Below are 22,317 nucleotides of genomic sequence, written 5' to 3' on the forward strand. Positions count from 1 at the left end.
GACTGCCAATGGCAGAGTGAGGGTCACAGCAGTAGTGGGACTGGGGTAGTGCCAGGCTGGGGGACAGATCTGCAAGGCATCTTCCAGTCGCTTTAAATAGGAAAACGAGTGAGACTGCCGCAGAGGTCCCGAGTTTCACCAGCTCCTGAGCCTGCCTAATTAATGGGTCAGGGCAGATCCTGTGGGTCCCCCCGTTTACTGAATCCCACTGACTGCCAGTGTGCAGAGTGGGGGGTCACAGCCATAGTGGGACTGGGGGACAGACCTGTAAGGCATCTTTCAGTCGCTTTAAGAGTAAAACGTCTTATTTCTGATGTAAATGGCACATCATGACCAAGAATCAAATACTCTCATGTTTACTCGATGAGTATTCATTTTAAGTTACAATGAGCCTGTATTTATGGTGCCTTTGCAAAAGAGGGCTACTACCTTTAACCTAAATGAACCCAAAAAGTGTTGCATTGTTTGTGTATCTGTAGTTTGTGTGTTTGTCTGTGTGTACCTGTCAAACATGTATATTATTCAAAGGTTCAAAGGTTGATTTATTGTCACATACACCTAGATGTAGTGAAATTCTTTTTGCCAATGCAGCACATAAAAAAGAATACAAACATAACAATAATAAATAGCTTTAACATAAAAACATCCCCCCACAATGGTTCCCATTATGGGGGAAGGCACAAAGTCCAGTCCCATCCCCAATGTCCACCCATAGTCGGGCCTATTGAGGCCTCCACAGTTGCCTCTACGGAGGCCCGATGTTCCAGGCCGTTCTCGCCGGGTGATGATGTTCCGGCGTCGGGAGAGTCCTCTCAGCGGCATGGGAACCCTGGAACGGCCGCCTCCCTACTCGAGACCGTGGCTTCCGGAGCCGACAAGGCCGCGCCGAATGGAGCTCAACTGGCGATCTCGTCACGAGATCCCAGGCTCCCGATGTAAAGTTCAGCGCCGCCGCCCGCAGCTCCGCGATGTTTTTAACACCAGTCCCAGCTCACCGGAGTTCCAGCGCGGCGACTCAGGCAAGGCACCGCCCGCCCCGCAATGGCACTCCAGCGCTGCACCGCCGTCCTCAGACCCGCAGCTCCGATGCCGAGACTCCGGGCGGTCCCCTCGCTCCTCGGATTCGCAGCCGATGCCGAGGCTCCGGGTGGTCCCCTCAGGAAATGCCGCTCCAGGCCCGCTGGTAGGCCGCGAGGACGGGTCAAAAGTGCAGCCCGGAGAAAAGCTGCATCTCCGACCAGGTAGGGACCCTGAAAATTAGTTTCCCCCTTCCCCCCCCTCCCCCACACATAAAAAAGCTAGAACTCCTTAAAAACAAAACACTAAACTAACTAAAAATAAGAAAAAAGAAATGAAAAATAGACAGCTGCAGGCTAGGCAGCCATACCCCCTACAGGTCGGCGCCAAACGTCATTTGAAGTCATTCGTCACTATCGGGACCTTATGACTTGTGTAGATGTGTGCACGAAGCTAACACACACACACACACACACACACACACACACACACACACACACACACACACACACACACACTTTTAGCATCCAGCACAAAAGCAGCACATGTTATTCACCAGCATGCCATAATCATGTAATTCACTGATTGTTTAAATAATTCGACACAATAAACAGTAAAACACTCCACATTAAAAGAAGACTTTATATAATTATTTATTTTCCCAATCTTTTGGTTTACATTCCATCTATTCATCTGAATATTCTTCATCAGATTCTTTTGTAGTAAGAGAGTTTTTTGCAGTCAACACACTTACATAATGCTGTACATGGCACACCATGCTGTTGACATGAGCATCTTCCTTTCCCTATACTTGAATTCCCACAGCTTGTTTTCTTGCATGAACAGTATGTTAATTCTAGCAACGTGCTTGGAGCTGGAGGCAGATCAGCCCAGTCAATGTCCAATTCACCACCTACAATTTTCCACCTATGTCCCTTTAGACTGGGAATTTGTGGAAACTGTTCCAGACATTTTGAATGTATAGCCAGGGCCGGCCTCAAGCCGATTGCTCCCAATTGGGCCCCACGCTAATGTTCCGTATTTAGTACGGAAATACGAATTCTCTTTGTTAAATAAAGATTTTTTTTAATTCGCCATCCGGATTTCTTTTAAACGAACATGTATAACAACCGCTGCACGGCCATCAGACACAAACGATTTGTTAACTAGTACTGTTAGCACTTCTTAACAGCAAGTAGTTAACACCTTGTTATGCAAAATCATCAATCTGCATCCATCCGCATTCCTCAGTAAATGTTATTGTGTTTTGAACAAGTATTAATGACGCCGTGTCTGAATTCAGACTGAGACACGGTCTGAAGAAGGGTTTCGGCCCGAAACGTTGCCTATTTCCTTCGCTCCATAGATGCTGCTGCACCCGCTGAGTTTCTCCAGCATTTTTGTGTACCCTCGATCTTCCAGCATCTGCAGTTCCTTCTTGAACACATTAATGACGCCGTGTTCCTTTGAATAAAATTCACGCGGTGTCATTAATACTTGTTTAAAACACAATTACATTTACTGAGGAATGTAGATCGATGACACGTTGAGAATTTCATTAAACTCACCATCATGAGTGAGGGCCCCGGACCGCGAGAAGGGGCTTCTTCCTGGTGTGCAGGTTAGTCATTCACCTACCGACCCACATTGTGTCTCTCTGTCTTTTGCTCTCTCCCTCCCTCCCTCTTTCTCTCGCGCTCTCTCTCTGTCGCTCCCCATCTCGTCTCTCTCTAGCTCTCCCACTCCCTCTCTATCACCTCAGCATTCCCGGAATCATTGCCGTTTTGAGGTAGACAAAAATGCTGGAGAAACCCAGCGGGTGAGGCAGCCGCCTGGCCTGCTGGGTTCCTCCAGCACTCTGTGTTTTTTGTTTGGCTCTGAAGTTGAAGGTGGCTCAGCGGGACGGGCAGCGGCTCTGGGGAGAGGGTTGCGTTTCTGGTCGAGACAATCACAAGTACTCTCACCGACGTGAGTTCAGTTCAGTCTGAAGAAGAAGTCTGAAGAAGGGTCTTCTCTCCAGAGTCGCTGCGCTGCCTGTCCTGCTGAGTTACTCCAGCTTTATGTCTACAATTTCAGAGAATTACAATTTCTCACGGGGGGGGCTTATAACGTCTCTAAACCCCTCTGGGACCCTCTGAACACCTCTAAACCCCCTCTAGCCCCCATATTCCCCTCTAAACAATTCTAAACACACTTGAACCCATCTGAAGCCCTCTAAACATCTCTAAACCGTTTAAACCCCTCTAAACTAGGAGGCTGCAAAGGTGACTTGGATAGGCTGGGTGAGTGGGCAAATGCATGGCAGATGCAGTATAATGTGGATAAATGTGAGGTTATCCACTTTTGTGGCAAAAACAGGAAAGTAGACTATTATCTGAATTGTGGCCGATTAGGAAAAGGGGAGATGCAACGAGACCTGGGTGTCATGGTTCACCAGTCATTGAAAGTAGGCACGCAGGTGCAGCAGGCAGTGAAGAAAGCGAATGGTATGTTAGCATTCATAGCAAAAGGATTTGAGTATAGGAGCAGGGTGGTTCTACTGCAGTTGTACAGGGTCTTGGTGAGACCACACCTGGAGTATTGGTACAGTTTTGGGCTCCTAATCTTGCCATAGAGGGAGTACAGAGAAGGTTCACCAGACTGATTCCTGGGATGTCAGGACTTTCATATGAAGAAAGACTGGATAGACTCGGCTTGTACTCGCTAGAATTTAGAAGATTGAGGGGGGATCTTATAGAAACTTACAAAATTCTTAAGGGGTTGGACAGGCTAGATGCAAGAAGATTGTTCCCGATGTTGAGGAAGTCCAGAACAAGGGGTCACAGTTTAAGGATATGGGGGAAGTCTTTTAGGACCGAGATGAGAAAAACGTTTTTTACACAGAGAGCGGTGAATCTGTGGAATTCTCTGCCACAGAAGGTAGTTGAGGCCAGTTCATTGGCTATATTTAAGAGGGAGTTGGATGTGGCCCTTGTGGCTAAAGGGATCAGGGGGTATGGAGAGACGGCAGGTACAGGATACTGAGTTGGATGATCAGCCATGATCATATTGAATGGCTGTGCAAGCTCGAAGGGCCGAATGGCCTCTACTCCAGCACCTATTGTCTATGGTTCTATGACTGCGTCCAACTGCTGTCTGGTTCGTTGATCGGTTTGCTAGATATGAACTGTTTTGGGAGAGAAAAATGCTCACGGCAGACCAAATGTGTTAAACAGAAATTGGTCAGATATTGAGCTTTACAGTGAGAAATCATGTGAAATAATCACTGAATTTAATTTTAAATGAATGTACCTGCATGTTATACTGTTTAATTTGGAGATACAACCAGATAGTCTGGTTGATACAACCAGATTAGTTTGGAGATACAACCAGATAGTCCACTGAGTTCGCACCGACCAGCGATTTTTGTTACAGATTTGACAATTTTATTTGGCGGCCAATCAAACGCTGTCTCTAAGGGGGTTGCATCCAATCACCAACCAGCTTGCCTTAAAATTCCCGTCCAATCAACAAATAGGTCTCCTCCCGTCCAATCAGCCGCTGTCTCCAAGGACATTGTGTCCAATCACATAATTAGCAGCTACGGTAAAGGTTGGAAGCCAGCGGAGCTACTGACAGTCAAACGGAAGGGAGCAGGAGAGATTCACACAGTGTATAATCCATAGCACCTAGTGTACAATTTCATAATATATACTAAATAACTGGGCTGACACACCTTGGCTGGGAATCTGGGGTTCACCAAAATTGTTCCCAATTGGGCCCCGCACCCCCTAAGGCCGGCCCTGTGTATAGCAGCCTGTTAATTTGCTCTCAGGACATGCTTTCTGAGAGAGTCTGCGGTGGGTGGAAGACGTGCCTCTGATTTTGCTAACATAAGGAACAGGTTGTATCTAGCTTCATCTACTTTCTCACAGCCCTGCCCTGCCCAGCCCATACAACTTGCAAACAAATTTCTCTACCACTTTCACCAATTCATCACTGACTGTGAATGAGCTTCCCATTTCATGAAAGGTGGCCTGGGTAGCTGTGTCACTTGCAAGCAACTTGAAGGCATTGGATTTGGATTTTCCATGAAATGAGCTAACTGAATCGCAGCCTGTGAAATAGTGCAAAGATATCAAAGCTTCGCTAACAGCTGGTCCCAGATGTGAGCTAATCTTTGATAGACTCAAACTCCTTCTACTGTTGCCTTTTCCAGTGTGCAATAATAAATCTGCTCCAATGTGTTGAGACACAGCGACTCCAATCACAAACACATCTGTGTCAGGACTCCTGATTATAATTGGGTATCTAGCTGTATCTGTTGAAGTTGATGGTTGATGACGAGCAGCATACTGACAATGAAGGAAAAGACGAGTTTCTGCTTCTTCATGGTTGCACTCCAGTTCTGGTACCAAGCGAGCATTCATTTGCCCATTGTCATCTGTCAACTCGTGACACCACTTTGTGAGCAACAAACACTGTTACATTCTTCAGGCATGCAGATGGTTTGTTCTGCCAAGTATGAAAAAAAGAACCTGATAAGCTCTGATTTGTTGTCACCACATGTAAGACATTTCTTCCATTGGTGAAGTACTTGCTGGTCTTCGCTGTAGATTTTTGTAATTAAGTTTCCAGCAACAGTGCATCGCCCTCTCTCAGCATTCTTGATGCTTTCGCTCCTATAAGTATCAACTACAAAGTGCATAACATTACTCTGAACACCGAGGGCAAACTCAACGAGTTGTTTCAGAAGGTGATCAGCGAGCTTGCCCAATGTTGATGGAATACTTCTCTGGGACAGTTCTTGCACCATAGCTATACCATCTACAATCCAAATGCTCCCTGGCAGAATGTCAACTTGTGGAGATAGTTGTACTTGCAATTCGATGTAGTGCATCAAGGATGATTTTGCAGTTTTGTTGTGGCCCATCTAGATGTGCAAGTGAGAGAGGATGTGGACCCATGTTGTATGTCAGCATGTTACGGATATCGAGCTTCCGTACATTAGCGATGATCACTGTGGAACAGATTTCTGTCAGCCTTTAACACCACTTCCATTCCTTTGATTTTAGATTGAGTAGACTTATTCATCGACTGGAAAGTCTTCGTGTTCTTCTTCTTTAGTGGCTTGAACATATCTTCACTGCCCTGGAGGCGATCTTTGGAGTATGTGATGAAAGTTGCATCTCCCTTCTCCCACACAGTGATGTAAGCCTCAGTTACATCCTTGGATGCAACACAGCCAGATGCTATGTGGACTAATTGGTCTTGGATGTCTTCAAATGGATTAATTATTGACTCGAGGACAGATATAAGCTTGTAGACATCCTCTTCATCTCTCTTTATTCGTGACTGCTGCAAGTCCTTGCGAGCACTTGTCATCTTGTCTTTTCCTGCCATTTCTTCACATCTGGAAATAGCGGCTCTTTCGGGTTGTGACAAAATCCATCTTGAAACAGCTCCTTTGTGAATCCCACTATGCCTCCTTTTGGTTTTGTGTCTCTTGCAGATCTGCTCTATGGCTTGATCACAGGCTACTTGTGAAAATCCATGATCAGCCTGCTTCTGTACAGCAAAATTGCTTTTCATGAACTCTTGGTGAACAGCAGGATGAGATGATGGGAGGTCACACATCTCAAGCCGGTAGGCTGGCAAGTAATGGACATAGTTCATGTGATCATAGGCAAACAACCATGGAAGAAATGACCTCACAGCTGAGAGATGCAAGTTCCAGTTCCCTTCTCTGGTTGTTCTGAGAAACAGTAGCATAACTTCTACCATCTCAATGTAAGAAGACCATACATTGAACGTTGGATTATTCGCCCGACTGTTGACAAACTCATCATACATTGTAGTCGTCTTGTGAAATTAATCTGACGACAAGTTCTGTGAAAGCCTCTTTCGGAAAGGATGCATTCAGTTGGCTCATCAATGTTTGTGCTTGATGTTAATCCTCTTCTGTAAGGGATTCAAGGAAGCTATGCCAGCATTCCATTGCTTCCACCAAACACTTGTGCATGTGGACACTTCGATTGTAGCGATGCCCGTTCATTGTGCCATTCAAAGATCCCTGTGCAACGATCCCTGCTTCTACCATCAAGTTCTCAAGACCTGCATCGCTGAATCGTTTACCGATACAAGCTAACATGGTTAACAAAGTGTGAAAGGCACCAAGGAGAACTATCCGATCAGAAAATCTCTCATTACTCCATCTGATCTGCTGTGCTTTTGAGTACATGGCTTGATCAAACACTACAACCTGCTTCAGGGCATCAGCAATTTGAAGAGACTTCTCAAGAACGGTGAAGACAGTGCCATACTCAGTGGTAGATATAATTGGTAGATAGCTGATGTTTCACATTCCTGGAATATCATTCTGTAGAAGAGTGTTGCAGCCTGTCTATCCAGGGAAGATCCTCTCGGATGAATTTGCCAATTTCATTACACAAAGAGCCAGGTCAAGCGTTCTTGCAGAACTTTGGACTGTCCAGAAGATCAACCTTTTCGCCATAAGATTTTGGTCGAATTCTTTTGCTCCCAATATATTTCTTGATGTTAGGAGATGGCGGTTGAACAGATCGTCATCTATCTCTTGCACTGGGCACAGACTGCGATGACTGGGTTGATTCAGAGGTGGTAGATGGGCTCCACTGAAGAAGAATGCCATTTGTATTGTGTGTGGTTCCCTTTCCACTTACTGTTTCTTCCCCGAAATCATTGTCCCATACAAACATGGCAAAGGTTGTTTGATCCTCAGCTGGAAGTAGGCCAATCCCCTGTTCTGTCTGCCTCTTTGCCAGCGCAGTGTCATGTTCCAAGGTGAATTAATTTGATGAACAATGGCCAAATCCATTGAGCAGCCCGATTAACCTTGCTGAGCCTGTTTAATGTCTGAATGCCATGGAGAGGTATGTGTGTTTTGGAAGGAGTATTATCCATATTAGATAAAGAGAGGAGCTGTTTATGAATGTTTTCAATTTTGGTTTTCAAAAAGGACATAAAACTATTACATTGAGAAGTTGAGTAGAAGTGGGTTGGAAGAGGAAAAGGTGGTCGTGAGATTATGTTAATTGTGGAAAACAGGGCTTGAGTGTTCCCTTCGCCAGATGAAATTAAATTAACATAGTATATGGATTTAGCTGTGGAGAGAGCATCCTTATAGTTCTTAGAACTTGAACTTGAACTATTGGGCTTGGGTGGGCGATAGATAGTGGCTAAAACAGTAGGAACGGGTCGACTGATTTGTAGGATTATGGATTTGAATGAGTTGTGGGCAGGGACGGTGACAGGAGACACTCTCCCCTTGTCATTGTAGAGCATTGCGACAACCCCCTCAGCCTGCGGCGCGTGATTTACAGGTGTAAACAAACCCAGGTGGGACAGCCTCGTTGAGCAGTGTGTAGTCATTCTGACGCTGCCAGGTTTCAGTCAGGCACAAGAAGTCGAATTTGTTGTCCTGTAAAAGACTGTAGACCAGGGGACCCTTGTTGCTGAGTGAGCGAATGTTGAACAGCCCGACGGAGACGCTGGTGTTGCCGAGATTAGCGCTGGCCGACCTGGCTAGGTTAGTTAGCACATTGTGGTGCTTTCTCGGGGGGACGAGGTGACCATGACCAGAAGGATCTTATTGGCTTTGTGTCATCAATGTTGAATCTCCATCCGGAGCCACGGTGGGTATATTTGCCAGATCCAGGTGAAGATGTAACACTGGGGGTGGGTCGGACAGGTGGGGTCGTAGCTGGAGAAGTTCATCCACAGAGTATTGGAGAATCAGTGTAAAAGGATTGAGTATGGATGAGAGAGTGATCCAGACAAGTACTGTCCATAAAAACAAGCTGTTAATCCTCATTGTGGCCAGCGATTTATCCAAACCCCGGCAGCCGGAAACAGGAGCAGCAGGTAGTGGAGATGAGGTCATGAGCTCCAGCAACCAAAAGACGAAGGTAATAACAGTCAATATATGCAGGTTATTCCATTAAAGTCAGCACAAGTTGCTGAAGTGTGTTAACAGATAGATTCCCTGCTCAAATTAGGGAATAATACATAATTCATAGAGAGCAGCGGCAGCTAGTCGCGCTAGCGTTCACTCTCACTTCCGGCAGCCATTTTATGTTCAGGTATACCATGTTGAATACTATTCAGAGGAGAGCAGCAGCAATATACAGGTCTGGCTCTGAGGTACAGCAGGGAAGGGTGAAGTCAGATGGAGTGATTGTGATGAATCGCTAGATGAATTAGTGAGGGAGAGATGGACAGGAGATTCCATGGCCACAGACCCCAGGATGGGGTGCATTACCTCCCTGGTGTCAGGGTCCAGGATGTCCGTGCAGCTGCAGAGCATTCTCAAGGGGGAGAGGAAGGGGCAGCCAGTAGTCAATCTGCACATTGGTACAAATGACAGGTAGGAAATCGGATGAGATCCTGCAGAGTGAATATAGGAAATCTGGCAAAAGGTTAAAAAGCAAGACAGGAGTATGGCAGGACTGAGGAAGACTGTTGGATTAATTTATATGTATTTCAATGCAAGAGAGCCTTTACAGGTAAGGCAAATGAACTCTGTGTAGATACAGTGGCTTGCAAAAGTATTCATACCCCTTGAACTTTTCCACATTTTGTCACGTTACAACCACAAACGTAAATGTATTTTATTGGGATTTTATGTGATAGACCAACACAAAGTGGTGCATAATTGTGAAGTGGAAGGAAAATGATACATGGTTTTCAAATTTTTTTACAAATAAAAAACTGAAAAGTGTGGCGTGCAAAAGTATTCAGCCCCCCTGAGTCAATACTTTGTAGAACCACCTTTTGCAGCAATTACAGCTGCAACTCTTTTGGGGTATGTCTCTACCAGCTTTGCATATCTAGAGACTGAAATTTTTGCCTATTCTTCTTTGCAAAATAGCTCAAGCTCAGTCAGATTGGATGGAGAGAGTCTGTGAACAGCAATTTTCAAGTCTTGCCAGAGATTCTCAATTGGATTTAGGTCTGGACTTTGACTGGGCCATTCTAACACATGAATATGCTTTGATCTAAACCATTCCATTGTAGCTCTGACTGTATGTTTAGGGTCGTTGTCCTGCTGGAAGGTGAACCTCCACCCCAGTCTCAAGTCTTTTGAGGTCTGGGGACAGGGCAGTCTTCCAAGATTGCCCTGTATTTGGCTCCATCCATCTTCCCATCAACTCTGACCAGCTTCCCTGTCCCTGCTGAAGAAAAGCATCCCCACAGCATGATGCTGCCACCACGTTTCACAGTGGGGATGGTGTGTTCAGGGTGATGTGCAGTGTTAGTTTTCCGCCACACATAGCGTTTTGCATTTAGGCCAAAAACTTCAATTTTGGTCTCATCTGACCAGAACACCTTCCTCCACATGTTTGCTGTGTCCCCCACATGGCTTGTGGCAAACTGCAAACGGGACTTCTTATGGCTTTTTTTCCAACAATGGCTTTCTTCTTGCCACTCTTCCATAAAGGACCGATTTGTGGAGTGCACGACTAATAGTTGTCCTGTGGACAGATTCTCCCACCTGAGCTGTGGATCTCTGCAGCTCCTCCAGAGTTATCATGCTGCTTCTCTGATCAATGCTCTCCTTGCCCGGCCTGTCAGTTTAGGTGGACAGCCATGTCTTGGTAGGTTTGCAGTTGTGCCATACTCTTTCCATTTTCGAATGATGGATTGAACAGTGCTCTGTGAGATGTTCAAAGCTTGGGATATTTGTTTTATAACCTAACCCTGCTTTAAACTTCTCCACAACTTTATCCCTGACCTGTCTGGTGTGTTCCTTGGGCTTCATGATGCTGTTTGTTCACTAATATTCTCTAACAAACCTCTGAGGCCTTCACAGAACAGCTGTATTTATACTGAGATTAGATTACACACAAGTGGACTCTATTTACTAATTAGGTAACTTCTGAAGGCAATTGATTGCACTGGATTTTATTTAGGGATATCAGAGTAAAGGGGGCTGAATACTTTTGCACGCCACACTTTTCAGTTTTTTATTTGTAAAAATATTTGAAAACCATATATCATCTTCCTTCCACTTCACAATTATGCGCCACCTTGTGTTGGTCTATCACATAAAATCTCAATAAAATACATTTTGTGGTTGTAACGTGACAAAATGTGGAAAAGTTCAAGGGGTATGAATACTTTTGCAAGCCACTGTAGGTACTTGTGACTGGAACATTGTAGCATTACAAAGAGCATAACTACAGAGGCCCAGGGAGCCGTTGGTGCGAGGGGAGGAGTACCTGCACTGTAAGTATAAAATACATCGCGGGCTTGCTTTCACAGAGGCCCAGGGAGCCGTTGGTGCGAGGGGAGGAGTACCTGCGCTGTAAGTATAAAATACATCGCGGGGCTTGCTTTCACAGAGGCCCAGGGAGCCGTTGGTGCGAGGGGAGGAGTACTTATGCGGCAACGTTCCAGAGAAGGAGTCTGGTGGAAGCCTCTGATTGGTGGAAGAGGACCGGGTTTACATTTTTACATTTCTGCCTTCAGGTTAAGGATTCTGGGAGTTAAGGATTCTGGGAGTTGAGTGTACAGTATTTATTAGTAAAGTTTAAAGGATAAAGTTTTGTGTTTTTTAATATTTAATATAGTTAATTTGGGAGTAAGATATGTCAGTGGAGATTGGCCCCGTGGTTTGCTCAGCCTGCAACATGTGGGAGATCAGGGATATGGTCGGTGTCCCTGGTGACTACGTTTGCAGGAAGTGTGTACAGCTGCAGCTCCTGGCAGACCGCATTGAACGATTGGAACTGCGGCTGGATTCATACTGGAGCATCCACAATGCTGAGAAAGTCGTGGATAGCGAGTTGGTCACACCGCAGGTAAAAGGTAAGAGGACAGAAAGGGAACGGGTGGCCAATAGCCAGCAAAGCAGTAGGCAGGTAGTGCAGGAGTCCCCTGCGGTCATCTCCCTCCTAAACAGGTATACCATTTTGGATACTGTTGAGGGAGATGGCTCATCAGGGGAATGCAGCAGCAGCCAAGTTCATGGCACCATGGGTGGCTCTGCGGCACATGAGGGGGGGAAAAAGAGTGGAAGGGCTATAGGGGATAGGGGATTCAATTGTCAGGGGAATAGATAGGCGTTTCTGCGGCCGCAAACGAGACTCCAGGATGGTATGTTGCCTCCCTGGTGCAAGGGTCAGGGATGTCACTGAACGGCTGCAGAACATTCTGGAGGGGGAGGGTGAACAGCCAGTTGTCGTGGTGCATATTGGCACCAACGATATAGGTAAAAAAAAGGGATGAGGTCCTACAAGATGAATTTAGGGAGCTAGGAGATAAACTTAAAAGTAGGACCTCAAAGGTAATAATCTCTGGATTACCAGTACCATGGGCCAGTCAAGAGTAGAAATAGGATATTGCAGATGAATACGTGGCTTGAAAAATGGTGCAAGGGGGAGTGATTCAAATTTTTAGGGCATTGGAACCAGTTCTGGGGGAGGTGGGACCAGTACAAACAGGACGGTCTGCACCTGGGCTGGAATGGAACCAATGTCCTTGGGGGAGTGTTTGCTAGTGCTGTCGGGGAGGATTTAAACAAATGTGGCAGGGGGATGGGTACAAGAGCAGAGAGGCAGGGGGGTGTAAAATGAGGGTAGAAGCAATAGGTAGCAAGGTGAAAAGTAAAAGTGGCAGGCAGACAAAACCAGGGCAAAATTCAAAATGGGCCACTTTTCAACATAATTGTATAAGGTGTAAGAGCATTGTAAAAACAAGCCTGAAGGCTTTGTGTCTCAATGCAAGGAGTATTCGTAATAAGGTGGATGAGTTGAACGTGCAGATAGCCATTAATGATTATGCTATAGTTGGGATCACAGAGACATGGCTCCAGGGTGACCAAGGCTGGGAGCTGAACATCCAGGGATATTCAGGAGGGATAGAGAGAAAGGAAAAGGAGGTGGGGTAGCGTTGCTGGTTAGAGATGAGATTAACGCAATGGAAAGGAAGGACATTAGTTTGGAGGATGTGGAATCGGTATGGGTAGAGCTGCAAAACACTAAGGGGCAGAAAACGCTGGTGGGTGTTGTGTACAGGCCACCTAACAGTAGTAGTGAAGTTGGAGATGGTATCAAACAGGAAATTAGAAATGCGTGCGACAAAGGCAAAACAGTTATAATGGGTGACTTCAATCTACATATAGATTGGGTGAATCAAATTGGCAGGGGTGCTGAGGAAGAGGATTTCTTGGAATGTATGCGGGATAGTTATCTAAATCAACATGTAGAGGAACCAACGAGAGAGCAGGCTATTTTAGACTGGTTATTGAGTAATGAGGAAGGGTTAGTTAGCAGTCTTGTTGTACGTGCCCCCTTGGGCAAGAGTGACCATAATATGGTTGAGTTCTTCATTAGGATGGAGAGTGACATTGTTAATTCAGAAACAATGGTTCTGAACTTAAAGAAAGGTAACTTTGAGGGTATGAGACGTGAATTGGCCAAGATTGACTGGCAATTAATTCTAAAAGGGTTGCCGGTGGATATGCAATGGAAGACATTTAAAGACTGCATGGATGAACTACAAAAATTGTTCATCCCAGTTTGGCAAAAGAATAAATCAGGGAAGGTAGTGCATCCGTGGATAACAAGGGAAATCAGGGATAGTATCAAAGCGAAGGATGATGCGTACAAATTAGCCAGAAAAAGCAGCATACCAGAGGACTGGGAGAAATTCAGAGACCAGCAGAGGAGGACAAAGGGCTTAATTAGGAAAGGAAAAATAAGAAAACTGGCAGGGAACATAAAAACTGACTGCAAAAGTTTTTATAGATATGTGAAAAGAAAGAGATTAGTTAAAACAAATGTAGGTCCCTTGCAGTCAGAAACAGGTGAGTTGATCATGGGGAACAAGGATATGGCGGACCAATTGAATAACTACTTTGGTTCAGTCTTCACTAAGGAAGACATAAATAATCTGCCGGAAATAGCAGGGGACCGCGGGTCAAAGGAGTTGGAGGAATTGAGTGAAATCCAGGTTAGTCGGGAAGTGGTGTTGGGTAAATTGAATGGATTAAAGGCCGATAAATCCCCAGGGCCAGATAGGCTGCATCCCAGAGTACTTAAGGAAGTAGCTCCAGAAATAGTGGATGCATTAGTAATAATCTTTCAAAACTCTTTAGATTCTGGAATAGTTCCTGAGGATTGGCGGGTAGCAAACGTAACCCCACTTTTTAAGAAGGGAGGGAGAGAGAAAACGGGGAATTACAGACCAGTTAGTCTAACATCGGTAGTGGGGAAACTGCTAGAGTCAGTTATTAAAGATGGGATAGCAGCACATTTGGAAAGTGGTGAAATCATTGGACAAAGTCAGCATGGATTTACGAAAGGTAAATCATGTCTGACGAATCTTATAGAATTTTTCGAGGATGTAACTAGTAGCGTTGATAGGGGAGAACCAGTGGATGTGGTGTATCTAGACTTCCAGAAGGCTTTCGACAAGGTCCCACATAAGAGATTAGTATACAAACTTAAAGCACACGGCATTGGGGGTTCAGTATTGATGTGGATAGAGAACTGGCTGGCAAACAGGAAGCAAAGAGTAGGAGTAAACGGGTCCTTTTCACAATGGCGGGCAGTGACTAGTGGGGTACCGCAAGGCTCAGTGCTGGGACCCCAGCTATTTACAATATATATTAATGATCTGGATGAGGGAATTGAAGGCAATATCTCCAAGCTTGCGGATGACACTAAGCTGGGGGGCAGTGTTAGCTGTGAGGAGGATGCTAGGAGACTGCAAGGTGACTTGGATAGGCTGGGTGAGTGGGCAAATGTTTGGCAGATGCAGTATAATGTGGATAAATGTGAGGTTATCCATTTTAGTGGCAAAAACAGGAAAGCAGATTATTATCTAAATGGTGGCCGATTAGGAAAAGGGGAGATGCAGCGAGACCTGGGTGTCATGGTACACCAGTCATTGAAAGTAGGCATGCAGGTGCAGCAGGCAGTGAAGAAAGTGAATGGTATGTTAGCTTTCATAGCAAAAGGATTTGAGTATAGGAGCAGGGAGGTTCTACTGCAGTTGTACAGGGTCTTGGTGAGACCACACCTGGAGTATTGCGTACAGTTTTGGTCTCCAAATCTGAGGAAGGACATTATTGCCATAGAGGGAGTGCAGAGAAGGTTCACCAGACTGATTCCTGGGATGTCAGGACTGTCTTATGAAGAAAGACTGGATAGACTTGGTTTATACTCTCTAGAATTTAGGAGATTGAGAGGGGATCTTATAGAAACTTACAAAATTCTTAAGGGGTTGGACAGGCTAGATGCAGGAAGATTGTTCCCGATGTTGGGGAAGTCCAGGACAAGGGGTCACAGCTTAAGGATAAGGGGGAAATCCTTTAAAACCGAGATGAGAAAAACCTTTTTCACACAGAGAGTGGTGAATCTCTGGAACTCTCTGCCACAGAGGGTAGTTGAGGCCAGTTCATTGGCTATATTTAAGAGGGAGTTAGATGTGGCCCTTGTGGCTAAGGGGATCAGAGGGTATGGAGAGAAGGCAGGTACGGGATACTGAGTTGGATGATCAGCCATGATCATATTGAATCATATTGAATGGCGGTGCAGGCTCGAAGGGCCGAATGGCCTACTCCTGCACCTAATTTCTATGTTTCTACAGGAGGGACAGGATTGGCAGCTTAATGTTTCATAATACAGGTGTTCAGGTTATAAGAGGTAAGAGAGGGAGTTGATATAATGATTAAGAACACCATAGTAGTCTAAGTGATTGTCCAGCGAGGCTATGTGAGGCTGAGAAATGAAAAGGGGATGTTTGCCTTATTGGGATTGTACTATAAGCCCCCAAGTAATGGTAATCAAAGGAACAAATGCAAAGATTATAGAATTGTCAAGGGAAAAATAGGTTAACCAGTGAGAGAAATAGGGCCCCTCAGAAACCAAGTGACATTTGTGTCGAGCCACAGGAGGTGGACAAGGTCCTTGAAGATTTTTTCCTGTTTTTTAACTATAGAGACGCACAAATTGGGGAAACAATGGAGATGTCCTGAAGACAGTATGTTTTACAGTTGTGGTGTGAGATATCATAAAATGTGCCAAACTCAATAAATCTCTCAAGCCTGATCAAGTATATCAAAGGATACTGGGACTCCATCAGAGCTCTCAATCAGATACAATTGGAGATGAAATAAATTGAAATGTTGGAAGCTTGAGTGAAGCAGTGCTAGAGGAACTATATATATGAATCATCGTTAAACGCAGGTGAGTTGCCAGAAGACTGGAGATGGTCCATGTCCATCCAAACCTTTTCTATCCATGTGCCTGCCAAACTAGCTTCTAAATATTGCAATTGTACCTGCATCTACAATTTCCTCTGGCAGCTTGTTCCACACACACACCTCTGAAAAATTTGCTCCTTGGGTCCCTTTTAAATCTTTTCCCGTTCACTTTAAATCTGTGCCTTTCAGTTTTAGACTCTCAAACCCTGAGAAAAGACCATGGCTATTCATCTTACCTATACCCCTCAGGACTATACCCATCAGTTCCCCCTGTCCCCTACACACCTGGAATTGGAAAGCAATTGGAAGCTGAAACTTCATCAGTACAGCATGAAGGTGGTGAGATGTAATGTAGGTATGTGGATATTGAGCTAAGAGCTGATGTTGAAATCCATTATAAAAAAAATAAAAAATTTAAAGTGTAAATATGCATTGATCCATATCATTTTAATTGTGTGCACAGGAATAAGTTTTCAACTGATGGAGAATATCTGTATTGTGCATGTAATGACATAGAAATTAGCAACTATTTACTAAAATGTAAAACTGAGGATTAATATAGTTCCAAGCTTTTGATACAATGTTGATTAAAATTCAAATCTATAAATAGGCTGACATTGAGAATACACATCTGCAACAGTGGACAAGTAATCTCTACAAGCCAATTTGTTCATTCATCCCAAAAGGTTTAAAATATCACCTTCCAATCAACTTCCCAATCATGGATGCAGTTCACCTCTCCTATGCAGCCAATTTGAACTAATATTTTTTATAGTACAGGTAGTTACATAGAAACATCTGTGCACAGAGACATTACTGTATAGAAAGAACTTGTCCATATATTTATGCTTAAAGTTCTGCCCCTTCCCCCAAATTTACATGCACTTATCATGTGAATGAACAAAGTTTCAACAGGTCTCTTCCCCCTCGCCATGCTAGATTGATCAAATTACTCAAATGTTGCAGATGAGGATAAGAGTGAAAATAAAGCAAGGATTTAAATAATGGAGGTGAAAGCAAAGGAAAGTTTAAAAATAGTATTTCTTACCCTTGAATTGATGAAATTGTACAGTAAAGGAATATGGATGGCATTTAAAAGTTCCTGTCCTTAAGGTGTTGGCAGGAAACTCGAGAAAACATCTTAATAAAATGTTGAGAGCATCAAGACAATCTACATATTTATAGAAAGTTGCTATTAGAACATCGAAAATGGTCTAGTTTAGAGATACAGCATAGTTCTCAATTTGGTAGGTGTTGCTCCAAACCACTTCTAGAGCCTCAGCTAATGACTGCTGCCTTGTGGCTCTGTGGCCATTGCTATTTCCAGTAGCTCTAGGTTTCATTTTACAATTGGTTCTCTCCATTGAGTTTAATTAAACCCAAATAACTAGTTCACTGAATCTGTCCTTGCTTTACACTGAAGAGAGCAACACTTTATTTACCATCAATTTCAGGCCACCTCCACTCCCATTTCGGTGTGTTGGTATCAGTACCAAACTCCAATTCACCACAACAAAGAAAACCTTTTATTCATTGCCCTTTATCTCTCCACATCACTGTCTATCTTGTTTCCCTTATCCCTAACCAGTCTGAAGGGTCTCGACCCGAAACGTCATCCATTCCTTCTCTCCAGAGATGCTGCCTGTCCCGCTAAGTTATTCCAGCTTTGTGTCTTTAAACAATCTTATTGGCAATGTATGAACAAGATTATGCTGTGAGGGATCCTTGATGCATATTTAAAAAAAGACAAAGTGCTGGAGTAACTCAACGAGTCAGGCAGCATCTATGTAGAACATGAATAGATGATGTTTCGGGTAGGGACCCTTCTTGATGCATATTCATCTGTTGAAACAAATTGCCCAACCATTAATAGAGAAAATAGTTAATTGTGCTAAATATGAAAGGATTAGTGGCACTACAGCAGTATAACAGTCACCATATCTAGAGTACAAAGTGCAGTATTAGAAACATAGAAAATAGGTGCAGGAGGAGGCCATTCGGCCCTTTGAACCAGCACCGCCATTCATTGTGATCATGGCTTATTTAATCCTTATTTCCTTAAACATCCTTATTTAAGGAAGAATGTTAATCTGTTGAAATACAGAAGTGCTGGAGTAACTCCGCAGGTCAGGCAGCATCTCTGGAGAACATAGATAGATGACGTCTTGGGTCGAGATCCTTCAGACTGATTTCAGGGAGGGTGAACATAGCTTGAAAAGTGGAGAAGCAGGACAAAGGTTGGCAGGCAATAGGTTTACACAGGCGAGGGGTATTTTATTGACAGGCGGATGGCTGGAACAAAGGCCAGAGATAAGAACAGTACGTGTGAGACAAGTATGAAGTGTTGCAGATTATCAAGCCGGGGGGAGAAGAGAAATAATAGGTCGGAGTCCAAATGGGGTAGGGATGTGATATTTTTCACATATCTCGCAACATAGGTGACCCATTAAGTATTTGCCTGCTCTTGGAGCATTCCATTAAGTCTTATTCCCCCCCACTTATTTCCTGAGAACCTATTTTCACATGCATGACAACCCCCGCCTCTCCACACACATGAGATACAATAAGCTGATAACCTACCAACCAGCACGTCTTTGCATTGTTGGAACTTTGCAGAGTTTGAAAGTTGTATGATAAATAAACTGATTTTAAAATGAGGAACTCAATGTGGAAAAGACACCAAATAAAAATCTATTAAGTTTAACACTATTTTCTATTTGTAAGAGATTCAAAGCACACGTTGTAATCTTAAAATGCATGATCAATTTACATGGAAATCATGTAAAACACTTTACAACCAGCTCGTCTTCAAATTACAATTCTCTGTCATTTTGCATTTCAAATCAATGCAGTGATACAATTACTATGCTTCATATCATGGTTGTGATTACATTTATACATTTCTTGTGAACAATCCCAAAAGTCTTCCACAATACAAAATGAACAGAAATGTTTAAATGATTCACAGATTAGGAACTCAGCTGCAGTAACCTAGGATTACATAGTTCAAATCTTAGATTTCTGAAATTTTACATGCTAGAATTTACAAAAACAGGAAGAATATAAATCCAAATGATTTGCTCTACATACAATCTATATTCAATAAATTAAGTTCCATATCTTTAATTTATAGTTGTGTACTGAACCAGCCAGTAATTCATGGCTATTGTATAGTGCCTTTTATTATGCACTATATTATAGTTGACGTTTAAAGTTAGCAACTTTAGACATAAAAGTTAAAAGTTCTTTTGCTAAAATTTAAGGCCCTTTCCTAAAGCTCAAGTGATTATACCATTCAGTCTGAGGACCATTCACTGGCAAGCTTCCTAGTTCAGTCTGCCAGTGTTGTTCAATATTCTAGAAATAAGTTTATATCTGAGGAGCATAATCATGACTGCTCTCTGTTAACTACCAGTGACAACGAGTTAAATGCAGAAATAATGCATGTTTTACAAAGGGGAGAAAAAATCAAACCGTAAACAGCAAAACAACATTAAATGTTAACATTTCTTTTAGTACTGACCAACCGAATATATCACTGTGTAATTGATTGAAATAAATAATGTTTGCAGGTGCCAACAAATTAGAAGATAGAAATCTGTAAAGAAAGCATGACTTAAAGTATGTGCAGTGACAATGAGGATGAGATAATTATTCAATATTTTCTACAAGCATTATTAAAAAGTATATGCATACATTTGGATAGAGACCTGCTCTTATGTTCTCAAAATGTATTTCCCATTTTCTAAAATAAACTGATTCTATGTGTTTGAATTGCAATTTCTTAATATACAAGATCGATATTTCATACAATGAAGGTGATGCAGCTATGAAATTATAGTGCATGTGTTACAATATTGTGCTTTGTGATGCAATGCACCTCCATAAATAACAAAATTAACTTTTAAACCTCTTCCTGCTAAGACTATTCAAATTGGAAGCCTGAGGCTGCAGCACACTTTTGTGACCAGGACTCAGCAAGGAAAACAGTGTCCCTGCCTTAAAATAGAAATCAAGTTAACTTTAGAATACAACAAAGCCAATCAAAACATACCAACCTGAGAAAAAGTTTTATCTTGCAGAACACAAACGTTCAACACACATAAGTTAGATGTAATTATGAAAGTTCAGTGAAATTAGTCCATTGGTAAATTTGCTAGAGGGCTGGTACCTTAATTACAAACATAAGTAATACTGCCCAGAATGATGTAAGCAAATAGCCAGGATAATTTCACCAAGTTCGTGCTTTTGGTTGAAATCAGCCTTTATTTAGACATTCTTCGTCATTTGATTATCCCTTTTCTCCCAACATTGCTGAGGCAAGAATCTACTATATTGAGAAATTATAAATGTTAACGTGGATCATTTCACTGACAGTAGGTCTGAAAACAATAATGTCATAGAAACATAGAAAATAGGTGCAGGAGGAGGCCATTTGGCCCTTCGAGCCAGCACCGCCATTCATTGTGATCATGGTTGATCGTCCCCTATCAATAACCCGTGCCTGCCTTCTCCCCATATACATTGACTCCATTAGCCCCTAGAGCTCTATCTAACTCTCTCTTAAATCCATCCAGTAACTTGGCCTCCACTGCCCTCTGTGGCAGGGAATTCCATAAATTCACAACTCTCTGGGTGAAAAGGTTTCTCACCTCAGTCTTAAATGACCTCCCCTTAATGTCCTGAATGTTTACTCTACTTCTGTAAATATAACAAAATAATCAGAATGCATCACAAAGCACAACATTAGCACAACAAATTTTAACAACTATTTTCCCATTGTTTGAAATGAAAGTTAATTTAACAATAAACATATAGATGAAGGAGCTGACTGCCTCAAAGTTATAATTTACATTCACTCCTAGAGTTTAAATCAGAATTATTATATTTGACCAATCAGTAAGTAAAAGCAGCAAATAATAGAAAATGATGCACCAATACTCACGTGAATATCCTAACACATGGCTACATGAACAATGACAATGTATATTTCTAACCTTCAATAATAATCTTCTCAAAAATTAATTCATTTATATATTTGCATTTTTTTTAAACTGCAGAAGGAAATAGATTGTGAACTAAGTAAGATTAACAGATGGCATAATCACTGATAATGATATAAGTTATAATTGAGAAAGAGACATGGGTGAAGGAATCTAACCAATAAAAATCAAAACCTATAGATACATGATTTTTCTTCAAAAGAGCAATGTAAAAACAGAAACAAAAATCAAGTGCATAATTATCTACTGTAACTCATTCACATGATAAATTATGAATCCAATTTTTTATATCCTTAAGTGCAGAGTATCCTAACAAGCAAATTATACAAAACTAATTTCTTCTGAAAATGATTGACAAGCCTGCTATTCATATGTAGTCAGCGAACATTATTGACCGTGTTGTATATTCAGTCTTCCCTGTGTATCAAGCTATTAAAGGAAGTCATGTCAACAAGCTACGAGTTTTGTTGAGGTCTGAAGTTTCATTATTTAAGTTCCTGTGTTGTGACCTAATGCCAGTTACATTCCACAGTAGTTAGTGCACTGCAGTGCGAGCATCAAGATGATTAACTGCTCATTGTGGTCCATCTGAATCCCTATTTACACAATGATTTCATTTATATGTGGATATACTGTTATTTAAGAAAACAACAACCAGTGCTTCACTTTTGCTATGCCTTGTTCGAACTGAGTATAGTAAAAATCCATCTGTGTTGTAAAGTCTCTGCATACACTGGACTCCAGATCTCCAAATGTACAATAAAGTGCTGTTCCTAGGACGCTAAGAAGTACTGTGACAATACACAGCAGGACTAAGAGAAGACAGGAATCTCCAGTTCCTTCATCTAAGGAGAAATAATAAAAAATGAGCACATTAATGTATGATATTTCCAATAATTCAAACTTATCTTATAGAAAGTGAATTTGCAATTATTCCTAACTGATTGATTACTTATTTTACTGATTTGATATTTGAAAACATTAGCCCTTATAATACTGTCACTTATTATAGGCGTCACTTATTTCATGACTTGATCTTGTAATTTGATTTCTAAATTGAGTACAAAT

General features: G+C 42.6%; 1 protein-coding gene across 3 annotated transcripts in view; it reads right to left on the reverse strand.

Moving 5' to 3' along the window:
* Positions 1 to 18,940: 18,940 nt before the first annotated feature.
* The window catches only part of cnst (consortin, connexin sorting protein), a 53,846-nt gene continuing 50,469 nt past the window's right edge, over positions 18,941 to 22,317 (reverse strand). For 2 of the 3 annotated variants that reach the window (XM_033025880.1, XM_033025881.1), the window contains exon 11: positions 20,797 to 22,094. In XM_033025880.1, coding sequence (XP_032881771.1) covers positions 21,889 to 22,094 — 206 coding nt within the window. In that variant the 3' untranslated portion in view covers positions 20,797 to 21,888. Of the gene's footprint in view, positions 22,095 to 22,317 lie in introns of all 3 variants that reach the window. The other variant, XM_033025882.1, reaches the window with a different exon arrangement.

This window comes from Amblyraja radiata, chromosome 8 (assembly GCF_010909765.2).
Source record: "Amblyraja radiata isolate CabotCenter1 chromosome 8, sAmbRad1.1.pri, whole genome shotgun sequence".
NCBI lineage: Eukaryota > Metazoa > Chordata > Chondrichthyes > Rajiformes > Rajidae > Amblyraja > Amblyraja radiata.